Source organism: Lissotriton vulgaris, unplaced genomic scaffold (assembly GCF_964263255.1).
Source record: "Lissotriton vulgaris unplaced genomic scaffold, aLisVul1.2 SCAFFOLD_461, whole genome shotgun sequence".
In the NCBI taxonomy this organism is placed as follows: domain Eukaryota; kingdom Metazoa; phylum Chordata; class Amphibia; order Caudata; family Salamandridae; genus Lissotriton; species Lissotriton vulgaris.
The window spans coordinates 21,143-46,225 of NW_028254792.1; the positions used below are offsets into that span (position 1 = coordinate 21,143).

General features: G+C 44.6%; 1 protein-coding gene across 1 annotated transcript in view; it reads right to left on the reverse strand.

The window, feature by feature from the left end:
- The window catches only part of LOC147659413 (1-aminocyclopropane-1-carboxylate synthase-like protein 1), a gene marked incomplete at its 3' end in the record, with an annotated part of 274,136 nt that overhangs the window by 9,830 nt on the left and 239,223 nt on the right, over positions 1-25,083 (reverse strand). The window contains exons 8-10 of the mRNA XM_086951761.1: positions 17,340-17,440; positions 12,212-12,301; positions 9,430-9,475 (exon numbers count right to left, since the gene is read on the reverse strand). Coding sequence (XP_086807887.1) covers positions 9,430-9,475; positions 12,212-12,301; positions 17,340-17,440 — 237 coding nt within the window. The remainder of the gene's footprint in view (positions 1-9,429; positions 9,476-12,211; positions 12,302-17,339; positions 17,441-25,083) is intronic.

Genomic DNA, 25,083 nt, shown 5'->3' on the forward strand with positions numbered 1-25,083 from the left:
ATCTAAGACATCTTTTTCCACTTTTATACTCTGATGCAGCAGGCAGTACCATGTATTTACACCCAGCGTTTTAATTTGACATCTGTCTAGCAATCTGACATGATGGATCGCTCAGAGTGCCATCATATTTTTTTTTAAAAGCTCGAAATCTGAAAAAAACTTAAACAGAAAGCCATGCGTTGGCTGCCAAATCGCACCTGTACTGTTTCCCATGTAATTATCCTATCAATAATAAAGAAATTACCAAGTCGGACAAATCCTAATACTTCCCTTAGTAGTAAATGCCCTTTAGAAAGCATTAAGCCACCTGCTGCACAAATCTTGAATAAGGGTATAGGTGTAATAAGAAGGAATATCTCGAGATTTAAAAAAAACGGAATTCTATCTGATGATGCCACTAAGAACATATATTTGTTTTTTTGGGTGGGAGTTTTGGTACTTGTAGAAAAATTGGTAATCTACTTGCACTCTCATTTATTCCTATGATTAAAAAAAAGGTTATAATAAACTGAATTTACTTCACCTATTTGAGTTATCAGATTCACCAGTGACGCCTGATAATACATCGCAAAATGTGGAAGTGCTAAACCCCCATAGGCTATATCTAATTAAAGTGTTGTTAAATTTACACTTGGTTGTTTATTATCACAAACAAACTTTCGGATCATAACATCCAGATCTTTAAAAAAAGAGTTAGGAATTTTCAACAAGAGAATATTAAAAATAACAGTGGGAGTACTGACATTTTAACCATAGCAAGCAGTCCAATTAGTGATAAATGCAACAGCGGCCATTTATTTAGTAATCTTTTTACCTTTCCCAGCATATTTCTATAGTTTAATGAGTACAGATCAGCATATTGGTTCGTAACTAGAAACCCAAGGTATCTAATGGTGCCGGACGTACATGCGGCAAACATAGCGGGTGTCTGCGGTGGTCAAATTATTTGTAAGAATTTCTGTTTTTGCTTGATTAACTCTGTATCCCCCAATTTTTGTAAATTAATCAATTTCTTCCAAAGCATTCTTTATGTTTGATCCCTCTGCCTTAAGGTACAAAATTATATCATCTGCATATAATTTAATTTTCAACAACTTTGCCATAGGGGGTATTATCTGCTGATTATATCATATTTTTGGGGCTCAATATAAAGAGAAAACAGCAGGGGGCCGATGGACACCCGTGCAGAGGGCACATATTAATATTCACCCTCCCTATTTCTGCTCCATTTACAAGAATCTTGGCTTCAGCTTGGCTATGTAATTCTTTTAGCATACCTATCAGCTAGTATGGAAAGCCAAACTTCTCTAATTTTAGAAATAAAGCACATCAGTCTACCAGATTAAAAGCCTCTCGGCATCCATCATGAGTATTGCATCTTTAATCTGATTGGCAGAGAAGTAATCAATTGTTTACATTAAAAACTAGGTATTTTTGGCCAATAGTCACCCCAGCAGGAAGCCATTCTGATCTATTTGTACCACTTGCTGGGGAGTTGGAGCAATTCTCTTCGCCAAAATTTTCATAAAAACGCATTGTCTAATTAGTCTGTATTTAGCAGACTAATGGGACGATAAGAGTTTAGATCTCGTGGATATATATCTTTTTAAGAAAGATAATCAAACACTTCTTAAATTCTTTAGGAACAACCGCTTCATATTTAATTTGGTTCAAAAGATTAGTTAAAAAAGGAAGTAATTCATCTTCAAACGTCTAATACACCGCCACCGGAATCCTGTCACACCCACTGGCCTTAGAGTCAGATATATTTTTAAGCGCTTCTACAATTTCTTATTGTTCCATAATGTTGTTAGGCTGCTTAATATGTTGATCTTAGTACTGGGGTGAATGTATGACATTGTTCAGAATTCTGTCCATCAATTGTTGTGTTTGCATTTGTCACCCCGAGTGGCATGGGTATGCTCAGACATGAGTCCCATGCTCTCCACACCAATGGAGTCAAGCAATCCTGGCTGAAGACGGCTGATAGTTAATAAACAAAAGGAATCTACTCAAGGAAGGGTTTCCCTACTCTGGTTGGGAACACCCTGTGTTGTAAAATACCCCTCACACACCAAAAGGACCCTTGGTGTCATGCTTCATCTTCGGGGTCTTCGCACCCCTCTACGGGATGCGGCGTGCTACGACCAGCGACTACGCGGGAGCACTTATAAGGACTATGCGTGGTGTATGTGAAGGTATATTATGTGAGTGGTGAGGTGTAGACGGCGAGTGAAGTTTAAAAAGGGCCTGGCTCGTGGGGTAAAAAATTGTAATCTGCCCCCGGGCTGGCACTATTAAAAACGTGCAGTAAACGGAGGTATGCTGTGCAGGACTATGTGCACTTCCTCCCTTGTGTGTCGTCATGTTTCGGAGATTGAGCTCCTTCTTCAGGACAGGGTACACAAATCTCCACCTGACTCACGTATTTTTACTTAAAACATGGAGTTATTTACAAAAGTGAAAAATGAGTGCAGGACATAATATGTACCTACAGGCTGATATGGAGTCGCTGATTTCGACCTGTAAAGTAAGGGTACAAAGAATTTTTCTAGTGGTCCACTCCTTTAAAAACAAAAACTAGGCGCAGTGACCTGTGGAGAAAATATTGTGTGGGCTCCGATCACTAGACAGTAAAAGTCAAACTACTGGTGAATTCGTGCCTGGAGTGAAAAAGGGGCAAATACAAGACATACAGTACACTTAACATAAAACACACTCTCTAAGAACAAGTCCTTTGTCCATTCTCTTCTATGTATGGGAACAGTCCAGTCCGAACTACCAAGCCATGTCTTTCCCAGACCGAAATCAAGCATCCAAGGACCGGTTTCTGGCTATCAGCCTTCATCAGCCTAGATAGCTTGACTCCAGTGGTGTGGAGAGCCTTGGACTCACGTCTGAGTATACCCAGCACACTCGGGGTGAGAATAGCAAAAAACACAGTTGATGGACAGAATGTAGAACAATTTCATACATTCACCCCAGTACAAGGATCTGGGCCTAAATCCATTGTTATTTTGCACTCCACACCACCCTGGGTTAGACACTGGCTATATGCAAATCAGCTCTGACCCTGTGCCTCCAAGGACCGGTTTCTGGCATCCAAGGACCGGTTTCTGGCTATCAGCCTTCATCAGCCTGGATAGCTTGACTCCAGTGGTGTGGAGAACCTGGGAACTGTGTTTTTTGCAATTTTAACCCCGAGTGTGCTGGGTATACTCAGACGTGAGTCCCAGGCTCTCCACACCACTGGAGTCAAGCTATCCAGGCTGATGAAGGCTGATAGCCAATAACCGGTCCTTGGATGCTCGATTACGGTCTGGGAAAGACATGGCTTGGTAGCTCGGACTGGACTGTTCCCATGAGGCACAGGGTCAGAGCTGATTTGCATATAGCCAGTGTCTAACCCAGGGTGGTGTGGAGTGCAAAAAAACGATGGATTTAGGCCCAGATCCTTGTACTGGGGTGAATATATGACATTATTCTACATTCTGTCCATCAACTGTGTTTTTTGCAATTTTAACCCCGAGTGTGCTGGGTATACTCAGACGTGAGTCCCAGGCTCTCCACACCACTGGAGTCAAGCTATCCAGGCTGATGAAGGCTGATAGCCAATAACCGGTCCTTGGTTGCTCGATTCCGGTCTGGGAAAGACATGGCATGGTAGTTCGGACTGGACTGTTCCCATGAGGCACAGGGTCAGAGCTGATTTGCATATAGCCAGTGTCTAACCCAGGGTTGTGTGGAGTGCAAAAAAACGATGGATTTAGGCCCAGATCCTTGTACTGGGGTGAATGGATGACATTGTTCTACATTCTGTCCATCAACTGTGCTTTTTGCAATCTTGAAGATGAAGGCACTCAGCCAATTAGGAAGAGGCTCATGTCCCCTCCCACTGGAGGTTGGCATAATAGGAGTTTTACCCACCCCAACCAACACACCCCTTTAACATCGCTAAATTTAGTATTAGGGGTGCCTCTGAACCTTGCCTCCTCAGATTAGAGGAAGCAAGAAGTAGGACCATAGAGTCGTGCTAACCCTGAAAGAAACCGAGGGCATCAACTGACTTGGCTCCTGCCCTTCCAGCCTGTCCCAATCAAACCCTGCCTTCTGCGAAGAAACCGGTGTGTCCCGCAGCAGCGGATCCCCAGAGCCCAGAGGACCTACCCTGATCTCAACTAACAGACTCTGTCTCCCGACAGTACCAGATTTGCTCAAGCCAAAGAATAAATTGTCTGAGTCCGTTCTCTGTGATTCTGCATCACTCTGGCCCATGGCCCAAAGTCAACTGGCCCCATACTACAGAGGTCCTCCCAGCGATCCTAACTTGGGACCTGGTTACCACTGACCTCCCACAAGCATCAAAACTAAAACTGCAGCCTTTACTTGATGGGCCATGGTTAGCTTTGCTAACCATGGCCCAAGAGACGTTCTCTAGGTACATTTGTGAGGCACTGGTCCTACCACCCCGGGTGGGGGTCCCATGGCTAGACCTTGACTCAAGCATGAGTTGTGCTTGTCTGGTGTTGCCAACCAGGTGCGTTCTGGCAGGACTTGAGGACACCAGGTGAATAGCTCCCTCCAAGATGACACGCGACAAGCTGGAAGGCACCACCTCTAAGTATAGCATGATGGACCACCACACCGGTACTGGGGCCACAGCCACGGCTTCTGAGGGACTGGCGGAGGTGACACTAGACAATGTGACACTACTAGCAACCATTACCTAATCCAGAGACTGTAAGACGCCAAGATTGGTGCAATTGGCTCGGACATCACACTACTGCACCAGGATCTGTGCAACGCGGTGCAGAGACTTCCTGAGGCTGAGAACAGGGTGTTTATAATATGGAAGATTGTGTCTCTACACTCCAAAAGAAAGTGGACACACTCAAAACCTTCACCAGAAGTCTTGTGACACACGTTGAGGTTGCTGACGGGCAAGACAGCAGGAACAACCTACAATTTGTGGGCTTTCCAGATGACTGTGAGGGCGACGACCAGGGAAGTTTCTCCCCCTGCTGCAGCCTGTCTTTGCCAGAATTCTTAACTTTCATGATCGAGACAATATCCTTAGACAAGCCAGGTTGCAAGAAGCTCTCACCTTTAACTCCCAACACATTACGATCTTCCCAGAGGTTGGTCCAACATTGACAAAACCAAAAGGGAATGATGGACGGAGTGTTGAACATTGCAAGCACTCATCCCCAGTCAACTGATCTGGGTTGAATCCCTCATCATTCTTTAGCTCACTCCACCACCCCAGTTCAGACATGGCCATATGCAAATCAGTCTGACCTTGTGCCTCATGGGAACAGTCCAGCCCGAACCGCCAAGCCATGTCTTCCCTGGACCGGAAACAAGCATCCTGGGACCAGTTTCTGGCCAATGTTAATGTTAATGTTAATGTTAGAAGATTTCTAGAGCGCATGGCTGCCCGTAAGCGTCCCAGCGCTGAACAGAAGTACAGGCGGAGTCAAGAGGGGAAGCTTATGGGAACAGCCAGGTCTTCAGAAATTTTTGGAATGCCAGAAGATTAGGTTGTCCACGGAGATCAGGGGGGAGGGAGTTTCACAATTTGGAGGCGTTGTAAGAGAAGCGCCGACCTCCTGATTCTGCTCTCTTGATCCTATGTGGCAGAGTTAGGTGGGCGTTAGAAGATCGGAGGGATCTGGAGGTGGTGTATGGAGTAACCAGATCTTTGAGGATGGGGGGGGCTTTCCCATTGAGAATTTTGTGCGTTAGACAGAGCGCCTTAAACCGCACTCTTTCCAAGACGGGCAGCCAGTGTAGCGCTCTAATGGCCGGCTTGGCCGAGCAGCGACTTTTGGTGTTGGTAAGAATCTGTGCTGCCGCATTCTGCACTACCTGGAGTTTAGTTGTTACTTTCCCCGGGGCGCCAAGGTGCAGTGCGTTTCCATAATCCAACCTTGATAAAATGAGGCCCTGGATCAGGAGTTTCCTCGATTGGAAAGGTAGCAACAGTAGAATCTTCCGGTGCGGAGCGCAAGAGACCATAGCAAACTCCAGCCGTTTTCCTTGCTTGGGTATGCATGGTAAGATTTTGGTCCAGCCATGGTCCGAGGCTTTTAATCTCGGATTTGGGAGTTGGAGGCCTGCCCATGCATGGGGGCCAGAGAGATTCCTGACGGAAGTGGGCCGTCATCAGCCAGGCTAGCTTGAATCCAATGGCAAAGTGAGCAAGGGACCCACGTCTGGGCATACCCTGCCAACTCAAGGCGAACAAAGCAAAACCAAAGGGGATGATGGGCGGAGTGTTGAACATTGCAAGCACTCACCCCCAGTCAACTGATCTGGGTTTAATCCATCATCATTCTTTAGCTCACTCCGTCAACCCAGTTCAGACATGGCCATGGCGTGGTGAGCAAAATTATATTCTAGTTACAGACGCTAGTGCGAAGGGATTAGGCGCTGTCCAGAAACAAGTAAAAAATGGTAAAGAAGTGACCATCATGTTTCTTTCATGAACACTTGTTGGTCCGGAGGTACAATACTCCGCGATCGAAAAAGAGGCACTGTGTATCTTCTGGGCCATCAAGAAATTGAAAGAATTTCTCTGGGGTAGTTTGTATATAGTTCATTCTGATCACAAGCCTTTAAAGGATGTGTTCTGCAAGAAAAGTCTTGATGCTGTCTTCTCCAGAATATGTAGATGGGTGATTGCTCTACAGGATTATGATTTTACTGTAAGCTACATACCCAGAGCAGAGAACAAAGTTGCGGACTGTCTCTCTTGCTTAGTCACAAAACAAAGTGAGGGTCTCTTAGCTGATCCAGAATTTCCTTGGGAAGACGATGACTACAAGGTGTGCGAGATTGTGAAATGTGTGATTTCTGAAGCAGAATGGAAGAAAGCGATGAAGGATGATGTAGTCATGAATGAAATTTGCAATTTGGTTGCTGAAGGTGGACCTGGAATCATGACTCTTAGTGAATGTTTTCGGAAGTTCTGGAACGTTAGTGATGAACTCTCTGTAAGTGGGGGTTTACTCTGGAGGGGCACAGACTCCATCCTCCCACACGAGTTAGAATGTAAATCATAATTTAGCTAATCAGAGTCATCAAGGTATCTCCAAAACCAAGGAGATGATTTGTTGTGCTTCTGGTTGGCCAGGGATTGATATTCTTGTAGAGCTTGTGATAAGATACTGTGCAGAGTGCATTGCTAGTGATGAGACTTACAAGACGAGAGTACAGTCTATGGTTATTCGTGAGGCGCCCACAAGGTGCTGGCAGCATGTGGCCTTAGATCTTTTGGGGCCAATCACTAATAAGGCGGGCCAGTTTTACATCCTATTGTTGGTCGACATGTACTCAAGGTTGTTAAAGTGACACAGAGCATTGAAAGTAGAGACGTTACTTAGTTCTTGGAGGAAATTGTTTGTAAAGAGGGTCTCCCAGAATCCAGCTAGACAGACAACGGAGTTCAACTTGTGTCAAAAGAAAAGGAAGCATTTGTAAAACAAAAAACGATCAAACACAAGCGTTGTTCTCTCTATCATGCAGAGTGTAATGGAATGGTAGAGCAGTTCAACCGGGTGCTAAAAGAGTCTATTCAACTTGCTAAAGATCAGGGTAAAGAATGGAGGTCTTGTATAATGGAAAGAGTGATGGTTTATCGCGTGACCCCTCACTTGACCACAGGGAAAATCCCTTTTGAGTTATTTAGGGGCCATACTCCTAACACTCAAATGTTTCAATCTTGGATGAGGGAGAAATTTGCTTGGAAAGAAGATGTCATGGACGCTGAGTGGAAGGTTAATCAGGAACTCAAGTCAGCCAAGAGAAAAGCCAACTTTGACACAAGACATGTTGTCTCTCACACAAAGGTATGTGTGGGAGGTAGAGTGAAGGTACGTTATCCTCAGTAGTCTGTTGGTGTTAAATTCTCCCCGCCTTTTAAGGTGGTGCTGTTACTTCGTGATGCTGTGAAACTTGATGATGGGTGCATTCGGACTTTGGGTAGAATTGCCCCATTCGTTCTGGTAACTGCATTATACAAGATACTCTTGATGTTCCTTCCAAAGTTGGGCCTCCCTTACACAGAAGCTCCTGCATATGCAAATCTCCCAGTGCCCTGCGTGATATTTGTATACTAATTAAACTTTATGTTTTCAGTTCCTATAAATTGTTGTACTTCTAGGTGAACTGCTTTTTATGTATTCTTGTTTTAGGTATCCGGGGAAGGTGTGTGGTATTTGTCTGACATGCTGCTGCATGTCAGCTGACGTGTTACTATGGAACTCTAAGGTGCCCTAGAATGTTTATGACAAAAGGCTCTATAGCCAAGTGTTGGGATAGTCTGTTATCCCTGGCTTGCCCTGTGGATATGACGTTGTTGTATGAGGATCTCAAATAAAGAAAATAGCCCACAAATCACCCTGCTTCAGTGCACTTCATTACACCACCCTTACCCAATCCTTACAATCTGATTCCAGCAGGTGAATGCACTGCTGAGTCACTTCTTATGGGGGAGTGGTGCGACCTGGGTGGCCCCACGTACCTGCTTTTCAATCCACCCACCGCGGTGTTATTGCATCAGTAGACTTCCAATCCTATCATGCGGTTTTACACCTACAGGTGCTCAATGACTGGTGATTCTGTACCAAAGATGACCCGGCCTACACTGTAGATCGCTGGGTAATGGGCAACAATTCCCTTCACTCATATTTTTATAGCGAGCGGAGCCTCAGGCCTTGTTGCTGGCGAGACAGGTGGTGATTCAAGTGCGGAAACAATGGGGTGGTGGGGCTGCCTCACGCCAGAGACCCCGCTTTGGCATAATGCTTTCCTCCCCCAACTACCTACTCTGTCCGGGTTCCAAGGATGGGATAATATTGGCATATACTCTCTAAGGGAGGTCATGTATGGCTGATTCCCAAATCCTTTCAAGAGCTTCAGAGTGAATTTGCCATGCCACGTAACAAATCTAAAAAATACCTACAATTACGCCACGCCCTCTTTCCGTATCTAAAGCGAGACATTGCCAGGCTGTGGAAGGAAAACTCCTCTCTTACATGTATGGAAACTGGGGGTGGACTTTTTCATGGGTCTGGAGCTACCAATTTTCTTAACTTTGGATGCTCACAAAAACACTCCAAGATTTGGCACAGATGGACGGAGTATCATGGTCTACCTCCCCGAGCACAACTCTAGATAAGCGATGGCGGCTCATCAGACAGATGTGTGAGCAATAATGTGTTCGGGACATTGGGGTGCGGGAGGCAGATGCTTTGAAGCATAGTTATGATGTTTCACACTTCGTTTGATACACAGCATTTCTGTTTACGATGTGTATAGAATCTAATGAAAAAAACATGCTTATGTACACTGACACATGTGTTTTGGCCCTTTGGGCCATATTGTGGCAGAAAATACAATAACATTTGTTGTGAAAAAGACACGTACCTTGCTGATGCCCCACATCACATGAGTTCTCATAGGATCAGGCAGTCTGAATGAGACAAAACACAGAGGAGTCAGCTTTCACAGAGGGAGTGGAGAAGCCAATGATTAATTAGCATAGAAGAGTAAAGCACTTCCGGCACAAGGAGTGGGCATTTCACTCAAAGAAGAAGGAAGAAGCACTATCAAGGCAGAGGCATGGAAAGCTATCTGTATAGTAGCTCTGCTACTTGAAGTACCTGAGTGCCTTAACTTTACAGACAGAGATGTGGGACTGCCACCTCTTGGGAGTAAATTAAAAACAAAGATATTTCTGAACTGAAAACACCCTTTTAGATTCTGTTTTGATTGTTCTCCTGCATAGCCAGGACCACATAATTTACATCAAGAGAGAAACTCAATTTAAGATTTGACTTACTTGATTACAGTGGGGATCTGATTAATTGTGGCCTGCGTGGTGAAGGATAAAGTTGTGGCCTGGAAAGCTGGTTGCGTTTCTCGGGTCCCCATGAAAATAGAAATTTGGTAATTGTTGGAAAGTGGGTTATTGATAGTGGCAAATGTAGGTTTGTCACTGGCAATAAGGCCACTAACACATGGTAGGACTGAGCATAGGTCTTAGAAACTTATTCCTATGCTCAACCCTTGGTAGCTTGGCTGCGAGCAGACAGGCTTAATTACAAGGACAGGTATGTAAAGCATTCAAAAACACAATTTCAGAAAATAATGAAGACACAACACAAAATAAAAATCCAACACCAATTTATAAACATAGTCATATGTGTTTCTTTTAAATGACACCTAAACTAAAATTATCCACTGTAGGGAACCAGAGATATGAATTTTTAAAGATTAGTCACTTTCTAGTGCTTAGAAACCAACAGTGCCACTTTTAGTCATTTTGTTTTCTCTGACAGTAACACACCTTTAAAAAGTGTTCTGGAGAATCTCACCACTGTGTTGTGCCGCCTTCTCCAGCAGGCGGGATCTAGTTAGAACTCCTTCCTAAAGTTCTGCTTGCGGGTCCCAAAGTATCCTACACACAATCCAAGGTTCTGGAATCTCCAAGAGGGTCCTTGAAAGTGTGAAACTTCAATTCCGCAATCCACTTGCCTGGAACTCCAGGCTGGGAATTATTTGTGGGGATGTCCAGGTGAGCTCTGTAACCTGTAGCTTGCAGGGAGTCTACTCTTTAGATCTTTTGAAGCAGGTTTGATCCACAGGGCTGTAGTTTCCAATGGTGCAAAAAGGCGGATTTGACCTTTGTAAACGCACTTCAAAATCTTCAGTGCAGACAGACCCTTCTGATTCTCTTCAGTTTCAAGCAGCAGATCTGGAGGGCTCTGTTCCTCTCAGATACTTATTCCAAGTTCTATGGGGCATGCAGGTGGTCACTTCTGACCAATGGCAGCAGGGTAACTCCTCAAAGTTATGACCACATCCTGTAGTGCGTGGCATTATTTTGTCCCAGAGTGCATCAAATCTTCTAAATCCATAATGGCTGATTTTCCAGCAAGGAGTTAAGAGCTGGATAAACACATGGGATGGCTAATTTACTTAGAGTCTCCCACTTGCATCTGCTCATACCTTCCTTAATCCTACAATCTGCCTAAGGTGGGAAGTTCAGAGCTGTAACTGACAATGGTCTCTGCTTTCCCCTTTGAAGAGCAAAGTTTATGACCCCTCCCCCTGGCCAGACATGGTGGTTAACCCCAGGGGCTCTTTATCACCTCTGCAAGGTAGCCTGGCTAATCCACTTAACTCTGACCAATCAGGGCACACCACTGGAAGGCTGAATTTGTACCTACTAACAAGAAAGTCTTATAACTTCTTGGATATACACTTTAGGAGAAATTCAACAATATGATATTGTTGGTTTTAGTAATACCATTCTGGAAAGTCTTTGAATGGCATTGTTAGCCCTCTCCTATCAATAATTATTAATCAATAACTTTCTACCATGTTACCATATGTAACATGGGATTTGCAATGGGAAAAATGACTTGGGCCATTTTTCCAGCACTGGGACTTACAATAACATATTTTATAAGTACTTGCCTTATATCTACAGGAACCTTACCTCACGTGCCACTAGGGGAGACTTTAGGGGTTTTGAATCTGTAGAAATATTGCAGATAGATTCTGCCTGTACAGTGCTCCTAGCATCAAAGTCGTATTTTAGCAGCACTTTACCACAATGTGGGGAGTGAAATGTGACATTTCACTTTACCCAGGCATACAAAAATTCATTTTATAAGGGTGTACCTGGGATACCTAGGGGAGACCCTGGTGGTCCCCAATATGCCAAAACATTGTAGGTTACCAATTTTAAGTGCCCCAAACACAAAAGTCGAGTTTGGGCACAATTTACTTTTTACAAGCAGTCCTAGCATCCAAGGCTGTTTTTAAACTGACCTCAGGCTTCAGCAGTGCACACATGCAAGTGCAGAAAAAGGCTGCTTGCCTCTAAACGGCCATGCCCCAGGGTACTGGGGACTTCTAGGTGGTTTCAATCCCCCAGCCCTAATATAGACTAGCGGCCTATAGGGAAGGTCATGCCAATCACAGGGGTACCCCACCATACCATTGTGTACTCTAGTGTATGTAGGTGTCTTAACTGTATTGTAATGTGTCTTTCAACATAGCAATGCCCTGGGGCTGGTTAGGCAGAGCCCAGAGTCAGTCAAAATAAGTTACCACTAGTATCAGTCAGCAAGAAGTTGGGTGGTGACCAGGGCACAGGATGACTTTGCAACAGTAATCATAAAAAAAAGATTTGACTTACTGCTCTATACTCAGAATGCTAAGGAACATTTCAGAACCCTCGAAGACGGACAACATGTAAATCTCATCCACTACAACGTGCAACTCGTGCCTAAAACAAGGACATGAAAAAAAATAAGTGTGTATCTCAACAGAATATATTTATATGGTCATATTAAGGTACAACGTGAGACTGGTCAAAGCACAAAGACATTGTAATAAATCGTATTTTAATGCTGGTGCTGAAAATGGGCTTATGACTCAAACACCAATATTTTTACCTGGTCTTTCTTGATGCTCTTCCCAACTCTGGGAACTCAAAAAGGACAAAACTGTTGAGGACACTGTCTCACACGTGTAGAAAGTAGAGGCAGCGGGAATATAAAAACAATGAGTGCCATCGATATGCATAACCAGCACGTCCCCAGAAGAGCCAATGGATCTCATCCAGAAATTACTATTAATTCAGCGGAATCCTGAATGTTTTGAGCCTGACATTCCTTGGGGATGCTGGGTAGACCTTCCTAACTGTCACATTAAGTGTGGGCATATCTCTCCAGAAAATAGCTGCTATTGACTGACCAAATAGTCTATTCTTTTGGACTCCCTGTCTGGTTTGTAAGGAATGTAGTGGGGTTCATCCTTCTGGTGGAAGCCAGACCCCCAAAGTTTCCGGCATAGGTTGCTGTGTCGAGATATAGGGTAGTCTGGTAGGGGCATGTGGCTCTGGCAACCTGCCTGTGCACAAGTGGGGGAGAGGGGAGGAGGGGTGTGGTTGACAAGGCTGAATCTCACCCAAAAGGGTGACATTCAGGGCTTCACTACATGGAAGTGTTTGTATGAAATGTGTCCAGGTTGCAAAATGTCTGTCAGCCCCTTAGTTTGGTAGTTGTAAATCCAATACATTGGGTGCCTTTCTCATTACCACATCAAAGGAGGCACTCCCTTAACGTTGATAACCTATGAGGAAAACACTGCTCGGTTTCAAGAAAAGTGCCCAACTCACTGGCCTCCTTGAGATCCATATATATTTTGTCATCATCGTAGTGCTGGGGAAGATAATCCCCTTCATCTCCTCATCATCTCAAAAGACTGGTTGGCTCTAAGTAAAGTCTGAACCAGAAAGTTGTGAGAGCTCTGAGGTGCAGCTCTGAGGCAAAGACATATATTCTGTCTGACTTGGATAGGGGCTGTACGTGTGGATACGGTTTCCGGACACAGCCTCAGTTGGTGCAGAGATTAATTCAGCTCAGTCGGAGAGGAATGAGGTCTTCCTCCGGTGCTGGAGGTTTTGGCGTCAGTCTCAGTGTGTATTTTGCTGCTGGATTGAAAGTCAGCTCTGGCATTGGAGCAGAACCAGAAGTGGGCTTAGGAAGCAAAGCTAATACAGAGGGAAAACTAGCCAGTGGTTACTATCGCTGATGGTTACTTGATTGGCAACCTCTGTGAATTCTTAGGGCCCGAAGGCAAACCAGAGGGAGCCGGAAGAGTAACACAATTTCTGAACATGACTTCTATAAAGGCAACATGACTTCTATAAAGGCCTCAATGTGGCGTTGCCGATGGAAAGTTAGGTTGTATTGAGACAGATTCTGGAATTGATCCCTCAGTGGGGGACACCTCCTGGGGATCCTCAACAAGTCCCTATAAGACATAAATAGTGTAGTTTTAAGAGGGAACATATTTCTCTTTTACATGAGAAAGAAGTAGAATTTTGTGATAGAAAACTTGCTAAATGCTGAAGAAAAAGTTGGGAATATCATCCAGATTCACATACAAGAGCCAGAAAAAAGGAATTAATGTCAGTGTAAAAGAGTAACACTTATATGCACATCCACTGCATCTCTTCGGAGGCGGAACAATAACCATGTGCATATTCACATATGACTAGTGGTAAATTAGTGCTGCAAGGGATAAAGAGAAGCCAGACTGAAGTTCAGGTATTTCAAGATCTTCCAGTGCTGGAACTGATTCCTACCCAAGCACCCTAGGCAAAATCTGAGATCCAAGTACCTCTGCTGGAGATGTAAGATCTGAGATAGTCACATAAGACTCATCTTATGGTTCTGTCAAAACTTGCCAAGGAAATAATGGTTCTGCGATGGGTTTTGACTGGGTAGAAAGAATGGTGCTCAGGCTGATTAACGGTGGGGTTTAGGAAGAATAAGTACGGGTACGGTGCTACCAGGTCAGAGGAAAATCTGGATAACCCCTGCAGTTATGTGGGTATGGACCTACACATAAAGTTGAGAACAAGTCCTGGGCACACGTGCTAGATAATGATTTAGAGTATCAATGTACAAACTATAGTACTCGATGTTGAAATCACGAAGTTCCACACCAGTGGTATGCTTATAATAGATAATATTTATACTTGCAGTATGTCAAAATTATGAACACCAGCCGACACGTGTTTCGTCACCTGGGTGGTAATCCGTGACTCTTCAGGGCTGACTGTAGAATTAAAGAGCGTGCGAGATCGCTGGACCGGTGATAATTCCAACCCGGTCAAAAACGGGTGTTAATACTTCAGGGTAGCGTAGCAGCGAGGGTAGAGAGTAAGGCAGGACGAATAGATCCTGTACCCCATCAGTAGTGATTAAAAAAAACGGAACTACGGGCGGGTACGTCTGTGTTCAAAGGCTCCTGAAGAAAGCCGGAGGCAGGTACATGGATCCGTCTCTCTATTCCGAATGTGTTCAAAACTTGCCAAGGACTTGGAGCCAAACTGAGTTCTATATGAGACAATACAGTGGTAAGTCTTACCATAATAGTGCAGCTTCTGACACAGTATGTATGAACTCTCATGTGAGGAGATGGCTGCCACACAAGGGCTGATGCCAAAGTCTGCGTTTTAAGGATCAGTAGCAACACTGACCGAAGGGCCGAGATAGGATGGACGTCACTTTGTATGAACTACTGAATGGCAAATTGATAGGACTACGTCATTGTAATTTCTTCCATCCAGAGTTATGATACTAGATGTTCTCACTGAACATAAAAATCTATGAATTTAGTTATATTTATAGGCTGTCGAGCTGCTTTTTATGTTGGATTTATGCTAGTTTGATGTTCTCCTTCACTTTCAGCACGGGTCTGCTCTTAACCTATGTGTTAAGTCCCACAATGGTAATGGTACACACTTCATATACAATATCCAACCCTTTTGCTACTACCTGTCCCATCCTCTGCATCAGACCCAAAGCCGCAGTCAAAGAATGTGGGGCATATTACCAAGCAATAGCGATAATTATCGCTATTGCTTGGTTAGATACAAAAATTTACTGCTGAGCTGCTGCGATTTTTATTGCAGATAAACCTTGGTGTTACCAAGGTTTATCGCAAATGCGATAAAAATCGGCTGCAATGCATGAATATCGCTGAAAAGTCCGCGATATTCATGCATTACCGAGCTAATGCTCATAGCCATGTTATCCACCTCCCATTGGATAAGATGGCTAAGAACTGCTCAGGGCGGGTGTTAGCTTTTGGAGATATTCGCGCTTAGCGCAAATATCTCCAAAAGTTGGTAATAGGAGATAGCGATGTTAGCGACTGTTTCCAGTCACTAACATCTTGGCACGCCCACTTTGCATATCATTAGTGATAAATATCACTGACATGCAAAGTGGGGCCCAAGATGGTCGCTATCTCCTACTAGCTGTCGCTAACTGGTGTTAGCGACAGCTAGGTAATAGGGAGATCATTTTATCTCCGCTTTCTTGGCTTTTAAAGCCAAAAAAGCGGAGATAAACCCCCTTGATAATATGCCCCACGGTGCTATATTTTATTGACTAGGTCTGAAACTGAGGTTTCTGTTCACCCATCCTCCGGTAACTTTATCACTACAAGCTTATGTTTCGCACTTACTGAGAATTCCTTGTTCATGGGAAATAACTGCGAACCCCCATCCCTATCAAGAGCGGGGTTCAGACACACTAAATCTTTTCACACCTTTAGAAAGCAAGACATCCCCTCTTTTGTAATGCTAACAATTACACAATAAGTCTGCTGCACCACTCTGCCCCACCAGGTCCTCCCCTTTTTATAGTTCATTTGTGTAGGGCTGCCAGTCCCTTGCGGAGAAAAGTATGGGTTAATTTAATCAGTGACCTACATACTAATTACTTTTTTGACGTAGCCCATGCATTTCTTATATCATGATTGAATGCTGTGTTTCCCATTGGTAGTGTTACATGCTTTTTAATAGCAATGGTTTAACAAAAAGAAAAACCTTTCAAGACATTCCGAAGTGTTGTGCCACAAACCCAGCAAGTCATGTTTTGTCAACATATTTAGAAATGTATTTCCTAGCTTAACTAGTGATTAAACGGTTGAGTGTCAGCTCGTATGTGGTAAACAGCCACATGGTTAATTACAGCACACATCACAAACATTTGGGTCGTTTGAGTATATTGGCATACCAATTGCATGCATTCCTCCTTGCCGCCTAACTTTGCGGCGATAGGGGTAAGTAGAACTCCAATCCCTGTAGCACAGCTGTAGGTTCTATGTGGGCCGTATCCGTAACTATCTACATATTAGGTAAACTGCCTCTTTAAAAAAATAAGAAACAAAATCTGCCACACAGCATGTAGACAAGAAACATATCCTGACCTGATGATCTTCGAAAAGCAACTAACTCAATTATTTTTAATTACACGTGTGCCCTTTCTTCTATACATGTGTATATCGGATTTGACCTGGTGAAACTAAGAGATGTATCATGCATAGATGGTGGACTCCCTTTCCTGATTACTGCTGGCCGTACCATATGGATGGCACTTTAATGAATGTAATGGTTTGCGATTACTGTACTCTGCAAATGAACAGCATGGTTCCTGGAATAAATCCCTTTTGCTGCTTCTGACGGCCAACAGCCGTCGCACGCACTACCTCCGTAGTGCTGCGCACGTCTGTTGGCCGTCCCGGCGCACCCACTGCGTGAAGCCACCGCACTGCGGCAGAATTGCTGCCACGGTTAAGAGGATCATAGATGACATTACAATGGTATAAGCTTTTGATAAAGTCTAAAGCTTTCTGTTTTCAAAACAAATTGCCTTGCTTTATGCTTCAAATCAGGACAGTCTTTCTTCACCCTTGCACTCTATGACATCATGCAGGATATGCTGACCGTGCACAGTCCTTACCGTTTAGCAAATTCCAGGAACTCCTTCATTTCAGCGAGTGAGTAAATATCCCCCAGAGGGTTGTGGGGGTTGATGAGGAACAGAGCCTTCACATTGGTGCCCTGAAAAGAAAAGCAAGCCATTGATTCACCAACAGACAGTACAATTTGGCCTAAACATTCTGACACTCAGGGTAGTGGAAACTAAAGAGTTGGGAATTCACTTATGCACAGTTTTGCCACATTTACTGCATAACAATTGGAGCTGACAAATATCAGTTGCGGCTCCTCCTTTATGGTGAAGGAGCGTTGCCCCACCCCCGCTAAAAGCCAACAGGGGCAAGGACAAATAACATGATAATAAAACTTTGTTATTATCATTTTATTTCGCGTCCTGCCAGCTGAGGGAGGAGTGGGGACAGCCACAGTGATGCAGCAGCTGCATCACCAGGGGCATCACCAGGGAGAAGGGGGGAGTGATGGGCACTGCTAAAGGTGCATGATGGTTTAGCCGGACCCAGAGGGCCGCCTAGCCTATCTCCACCCAGCTGCATTGTACAGCTGGGTGGAGAACAAGGCCGGACTGGCATTTGCGGGCACCAGGCATTTCCCCGGTGGGCTGGAGGGGTGGGGGCCTCTTTTCTTACAGAGTGCCGGTTTTGTGACAGCACTACAAAATCGGCCAACTGTAAGAAAAGCGGTAGCAGTGCTTTGCGGGTAACAACCCCCTCCCCTCTCGTTACCAGGGCCGGTGGAGAAGCAACCTGCCAGGGCTGGTTGCTGGTCTCAGTCCGGCCCTGGTGGAGAAACCAACACAGGCTTTCACTCTATGTCTGAGCGCCGACCGAAGAAATAGCATTCCCAGCATGTGTGCAGCGCTGGGATCGGGAGCTGGGAGCCTGCTCAGTTTGCACCAGGTTCCTGCCATGGGCGCAAGGATCAGGAGTAAGGCAGCGGCCTTCGGAGCAGGTAAGTGAAGTTTTATTTATTTGTTATTTTGTTTTTCTTGTGTTTCACCCAGCCCCCGCTGCACCTCTTCAAAGTATTCATGACCGCTCCTGGCAAAAATACAAATATCATCCTGTGATTTGACTTGTACAACACAAACTATAGGAGCGCTATATAAATATAGAGCTAATGAAAGGCGCAAAATAAGGTATGAACACCCTTCTGTTACATCACAAATTGTCCCTTCACAGGGAGATGAAAAACAGCTTGTCTAACCTAATATTAATTAGGCAGGTCATAATTTGATACCCCCTGTGATTGGCTACAAATGCAGGGATTGAGGCCTATAAGGGGCACCAGTCCTCAGTCTCTGCATTCACATTCTCAGATACATTTTAAAAATCAAAATCAAATCAAATCAAATCAGGGACATTTGTGTAGCGCATACATCACTTGAAAGTCTCATGGCTCTTGCAGATGGCTCTGATAGAGATGCTAGCTAGTAATCAAATAGCCATGACTTCAGCTTCTTACGAAAGCAGTTATGATCGGGGATGGTGCGCAAGTGTGGAGGAATTTTGTTCCATGATGCCGGCGCAAAAAAATAGAAAGACCTCCCTCCTTTTCTGGCATTGCAGATTCTAAGAGGGGTAAGTAATGATTCATTACTGGATCTGAGCACCCTACGTGGCTGATACCAACATAGGGGGTCATTATGATTGCGGATTTTCCGCATCCTCGGGTCCGGCGGAAGCCACCGCCGGCCCCGAGGATGCGGAAAATCCGCAGCGGACTGACCAAAGACCCACCGCCAGATTAGGGTGGCTGGTGGGTCCTGGTTTCCGTCCGCAGCTTTTCCGCCGCGGTCGGATTACAACCGCGGCGGAAAAGCTCTAATATGGTGACGGTGTCTTCCAGACACCGTCCACCATATTAGGATGGCCAGTAAAGTATGCTTTTCCGCGGCAGGTTTTCCGCCGCGGAAAAGCATACGGAACTTCACTGCGGGGTCCCGTTGCGGGCCCCCTAGGTGAAGGGGGGGTGGGGGTTGCATATGGGGGGTACCTATGGTACCCCCCTGCATTTGCATGCAGAAAGCTGTAGGCACCGCGCGGTGCCTGCCTCTTTCTGCATGCAAATGCAATGCGTGCATTTTTAACATTGCCGCGGGTGCAGCTTGAAGCTGCACCCGCGGCAATGGTAAAAATAGAGGATGTGACCGCCAAGGTGGCGGTCACATCCTAATTGCACAGGAGGGAACTCCGCATGCCATGCGGAGGTTCCCTCCTGCTCTGGGGTCGCGGACGGACGCAAGTCCGTCCGCGATCCTAATCAACCCCATAGTTTTTTAGACCAGTATTTCTTGTGCTTGTGTGTCAAACAGAGGATCTTAAAAAGGATTTGTTTTCTCACCGGAAGCTATTGAAGGGCTCTTAAACAAGGAGAAGAGGAAGATCTATGCGGAAGATCTAGGACTAACCTGGCAGCAGTGTACTGCAGGATTTGGAGTTTGTTTAAGAGATTTTCATCAATAGAAAGGAATAGGGCATTTCCTCAGTCCATTCGGTGTATTATAAGTCCCTGGACTAATGGTTTCCGGGCCTCAGTGGGAATCCATTTAAAAACATTCCACAAGCTGCTCATCACTCCAAAACAGGTACCAATGATGTTATTAATCTGGTTTTTCATGGACAATTTGTTGTCCATGTAGAAACCAAGCTTGCGTACCATTTCTTGGGGATTGGGCAGGGGCCCAGGTTCGATGGCCACCAGTTGTGTGTCCAATGCTCCTGATCCTTACCAAAAAGCATGATCTCTGACTTGCCAATGTTCAATTGATGGTGGTTGGAGCTCATCCACTTATCAATATGAGACATACATTTTTGGAAACGCTGTTAGGTTTCAACAAGGTATTGGCCGATGGTGATCAGGATCTGTGTGACGTCTGTATACGATATGACATCAAATACATAGGATTTGATCACCTTGGCCTGTGGAGTCATATACAGGTTAAAAAGGGTTGGACTCAAAATGGAGCCCTGTGGTACTCCCATCTTGACCGGTCTCTCACACGAGAAACTGTTACCAATTTGGACAGTTGTTACTCGGTCGGCTAAATAGATCTTGAACCAATTGAGAGCATTTCCTCTGACACCTATCTCCCAGAGCCGATGTTCTAAAATGCTATGGGAGATGGTGCCAAAGGCGGCGGAGAGGTCGAGCAGGACGAGGATGGCTGACTGATGATTGTGCAAGGCCAGCCTGATGTTATCTGTTACCTCGACTAGAGTTGTCTCTGTACTATGCGCCACAATAAAATCGGACTGTGAATGGTTGAAAAGTCCATGGCTCTCATTTGGTTTGTGGGAGATTCTAATATTTTCCCAAAATAGGGAAGTAAAGAGATGTAGCAGTAGTTTAAGAGCAGTATCGGGTCTGCAGTTGTGTTTTTTTAGAATCGGTAATACCCTAGCAGCTTTCCACATTTCAGGAAAATCAGCCTCTGAAAGATATTTATTAAATAGACCAGTTAAACTTTCCAATAATACCAGTGCAATAATGGAGATCATTTTTGGAGGTACAGGGTCTATGGGAGAACCGGATTTTATCTTCTGCATGACAGTTGTAACTGACTTAAGATCACATTTGATGAATTTGTTCAAAATATGAGGGGGGTCGGAGGACATGCTAGGCACATCTTCAGAGTGGATGTTATTAAGTAGTGATGGGAAAGAGTGATGGATGACTGCAATTTTATCTTCAAAGAATTTAGAAAGAGAATAAGTCCATTCTTGAGAGTTGGGAGTTGTTGTTTGATTGCTAGGAGCTGAAAATTCTTTCAAGATTTGATAGAGTTCCTTACAAGAATTTTCTGCCTTATTTAACCGTTTCAAAAGAAATTATTTTTTTGCCAGTATGATGTCGGTCATATAGTCGTGATGGATTTTTTTAATATATTTCATGGATTGTAACTAATCAATAAATAGTTTATTATATATGATTACTTAAAATCGTTACAATTTACAATTTAAAATATTTAGACATACATGGTTGCTAAAAAAATCCAACTAAATGCCACTCAATAGCAACGAGCCTTGCGATTTTTAAAATCCGAACGACATTAATGATGCGCATAAAATGTTAACTAAGAATTTGAACAATCTGCGAAAGTACTATTATTCAGATTTTGTTAAGGGACTCAGGCGACTGAAGTTGTCAAAAGAAGATGCATTAATTTGGCCCTGTTAAGATAAAATATGCCTATAAAAAGTGCAGAGTTTTACATTAAAATGTAAACAATCTACAAAATTTCCTATTATTCATGTTAACCCCTGATTGATTAGGTTTTTAGTCCACTTGTTACATGGGCTTGTGAAGTGCTAACCCATGCCAACTGTTTTCATGCTTTTTTAGTTTCCTCTAAATCGGCTTGCCGTAAAAGTTTCCCTACTACTGCCAAATATTTTACACCCCAGCAAGCCAAGATTATGGGGGACCCTGCCAACCAACGTATCACAGCTTGTCTGCAAGTGCGAATGTTCAAATAATTAGAAATGAGTTTTAAAAGCAATCACCTCATATCCTTGACTGTAGGGCATGCACATAGCAGGAGAGTTAGTGTTTCATTACAAAAAACACATAGGCGTCAGTGTGCTACTTGTTGATTGCTTTTCCAGAATGGCTGTAGGTCTTTCAAATCGTGCATGCCCAAAAGGTAATCTATAAAGCTCTTTTTTAACTCAACGCTAAAATTGGTTACTAAGTAAGCCTGAGGCTTTATTTATGTAAAAGAAATAATCACAATCTACCCATCCATGTCATTTGTATGTCATTTGTATGTCAAGTTCCGCCAATGATTTTCTCAGATGTGCTCCCCATGAATTTGGTATGTCTTGAGACATCGGTTTTTTAATTTCCTCCCAGCATAAACTATTCAATGACCCTGGCTCAGTTAAGCAAAACTTATGGCAAAACTTCACAAAGCCGCTCATGTCCCGGAATTTCTGATTCTAGGGGACGAATTCAATCAATCAATCAATCAATCAAGGACATTTATAGAGCGCACTACTTACCCGTTGGGTCTCAAGGCGCTTAGGGGGGGGGGTGCCGTTACTGCTCGAACAGCTAGGTCTTGAGCTTCTTCCTGAAGGAGAGGTGGTCTTGGGTCAGGCGCAGGTCGGCCGGGAGGGAGTTCCAGGTCTTGGCGGCCAGGTAGGAGAAGGACCTTCCTCCTGTAGTCGCTCTACGGATGCGTGGGACGGGGGCGAGAGCGCGGCTGGCTGAACGGAGGTGGCGTTTGGGAGCGTAGAAGTTGATTCGTTTGTTGAGGTAGATCGGGCCTTGATCGTGTAGGGCTTTGTGTGCGTGGGTGAGGAGACGGAAGGTGATTCTTTTGTTGACGGGGAGCTAATGCAGGTCTCTCAGGTGTCCGGAGATGTGGCTGTTTCGTGGGATGTCGAGGATGAGTCTGGCTAAGGCGTTCTGGATCCGCTGGAGTCTCTTCCGGAGCTTGGCGGTGGTTCCGGCATAGAGGGCGTTGCCGTAGTCCAGTCGGCTGGTGACGAGGGCCTGGGTGACGGTCTTCCTGGTCTCCGTGGGGATCCACCAGAAGATCTTCCGTAGCATGCGCAGGATGTTGAAGCACGCAGAGGAGACGGCGTTGACTTGTCTGGTCATGGAGAGGGAGGAGTCCAGGATGAAGCCCAGGTTGCGTGCGTGGTTTGTCGGTTTGGGTGCGGTGCCCAGGGCGGGGGGCCACCAGGAGTCGTCCCAGGCGGTGGGTGTGGAGGCCAGGATGAGGACCTCCGTCTTGTCTGAGTTCAATTTCAGGCGGCTAGTCGTCATCCACTCGGCTACCTCCTTCATCCCTTCGTGCAGGTTGGCTCTGGCGGCGGCGGGGTCGTTGGTCAGGGAGAGGATCAGCTGGGTGTCGTCGGCGTAGGAGATTATGTTGAGGTTGTGTTGGCGTGCGATGGCCGCGAGGGGGCTCATGTAGACGTTGAAGAGGGTAGGGCTCAGCGAGGATCCTTGAGGGATGCCGCAGATGACTTCGGTGGCCACTGACTTGTACGGTGGCAGGCGGACTCTCTGTGTTCTTCCGTCGAGGAAGGAGACGATCCATTCCAGTGCCTTCTCCTGGACTCCGACGTTGCTGAGGCGTTGCACTAGGGTGCGGTGGCAGACGGTGTCGAAGGCCGAGGAGAGGTCTAGGAGGATGAGGGCCGCTGTTTCTCCGTTGTCCATCAGGGCTCGGATGTCGTCGGTGGCGGCGATGAGGGCGGTCTCGGTGCTGTGGTTGGCTCGGAAGCCGGACTGCGAGGGGTCGAGGGATCCGTTCGTCTCGAGGAAGGCGGCCAGCTGTTTGTTGACGGTCTTCTCGATGACTTTGGCTGGAAACGGGAGTAGCGAGATGGGGCGGTAGTTCTTGAGTTCGGTGGGGTCTGCTGTAGGTTTCTTGAGTAGAGCGCTGAGTTCGGCGTGCTTCCAGCTCTCGGGGAAGGTGGCGGTGTCGAAGGAGGTGTTGATAATGTCCCGCAGGTGGGGTGCGATTCCAACCGAACCTGAGCTGGGGAGGCAGTCTTTAGTAGGTTAAAAATGACATTGTAAACCTTCATCTGGAGTTCGTTTAACAGTTCAGCTTCTTTACCACACCAGACGACAATGTTGGAGGAATTTGTGCTGCCATCACTTTTAAAAGATGGGTATGGTTCGGAAGCCCAATTTTTTATACAGTAATCTATATGCGAAGATTAACGATTGCGTTTTTGCTTTTAAATCCATTTCGTGTTCCTTATATGTTGAACCCCACCCCAGTATTTTGTAACTAGTATTATCCTTCCCGGAATATGTTGTGAACTTTTGATCTACAGGTTCTAGTGGGCTTCTATGGAGAATTTGTAGGTGGCGTATTGAGGGAAGGATGCTAAAGAGACAGGTATTATTATTTATAAATTTGAGAGGTATAGGTTCAATGTTTTATATTAAGATTTAAAATTAAATTTAATTACTCTCACAATCCACATATACAAATTAAATGTAAAATATTATTTACAATATTAACATAATTAATTCAGTACCTATTAAATAATTCCTATTAATTAATAATTTAAAACACGGAATTACACTATTAACACAATTTATTATTCTCTTTTAATTAAATAAATAATATTTATAATAAAATAAACATTAATTTATTATAATGAAACTACTTCCCACCCTGTAGCCCTATAAACCCACAACTCCCAACGGTGCCTAAAATAATGAAAATTAATACCCACTAAACTTTTTACAAATAAATTAATCAGAAAAAATACCTAAACAAAAACATATATGTCATATACATATCAAATATATAAAAAAATAATTACTTACCCTAAAATTGATATTCTTGACCACAATATTCTTATACTCGATATTTCCATTCCACAATATTTTGCACTTAATATTAATGTAAGTCGATATTTTTTATTCTTTCTCATCACCCTTGCATGGATGTGTGAATTGATATGTAACTGGTGTGTGACTTGGTGTAGGATGGCTTTTTTACGGATGGGTGAGTGGCTATGTGGAGAGGCTGATTGGTGAGTGAGTGAGTGTGTTGCTTTGTAGGTAAAAAAATGGGTGTGTGAGTAGCTGTATGGGTGAATGTGTGGTTATGTGACTGGCTGTATAGGTGAGTAACTGATTGTATGAGTGACTGTATGGGCGAATGGCTGGTTGTATGAGTGGCTGTATGTAGGAGTGAGTGGGTGTGTGAATACTGGGATTGGTCTGTGAATGGATATGTCAGTGGTTGTACGGGTGTGTGAGTAGGTGTG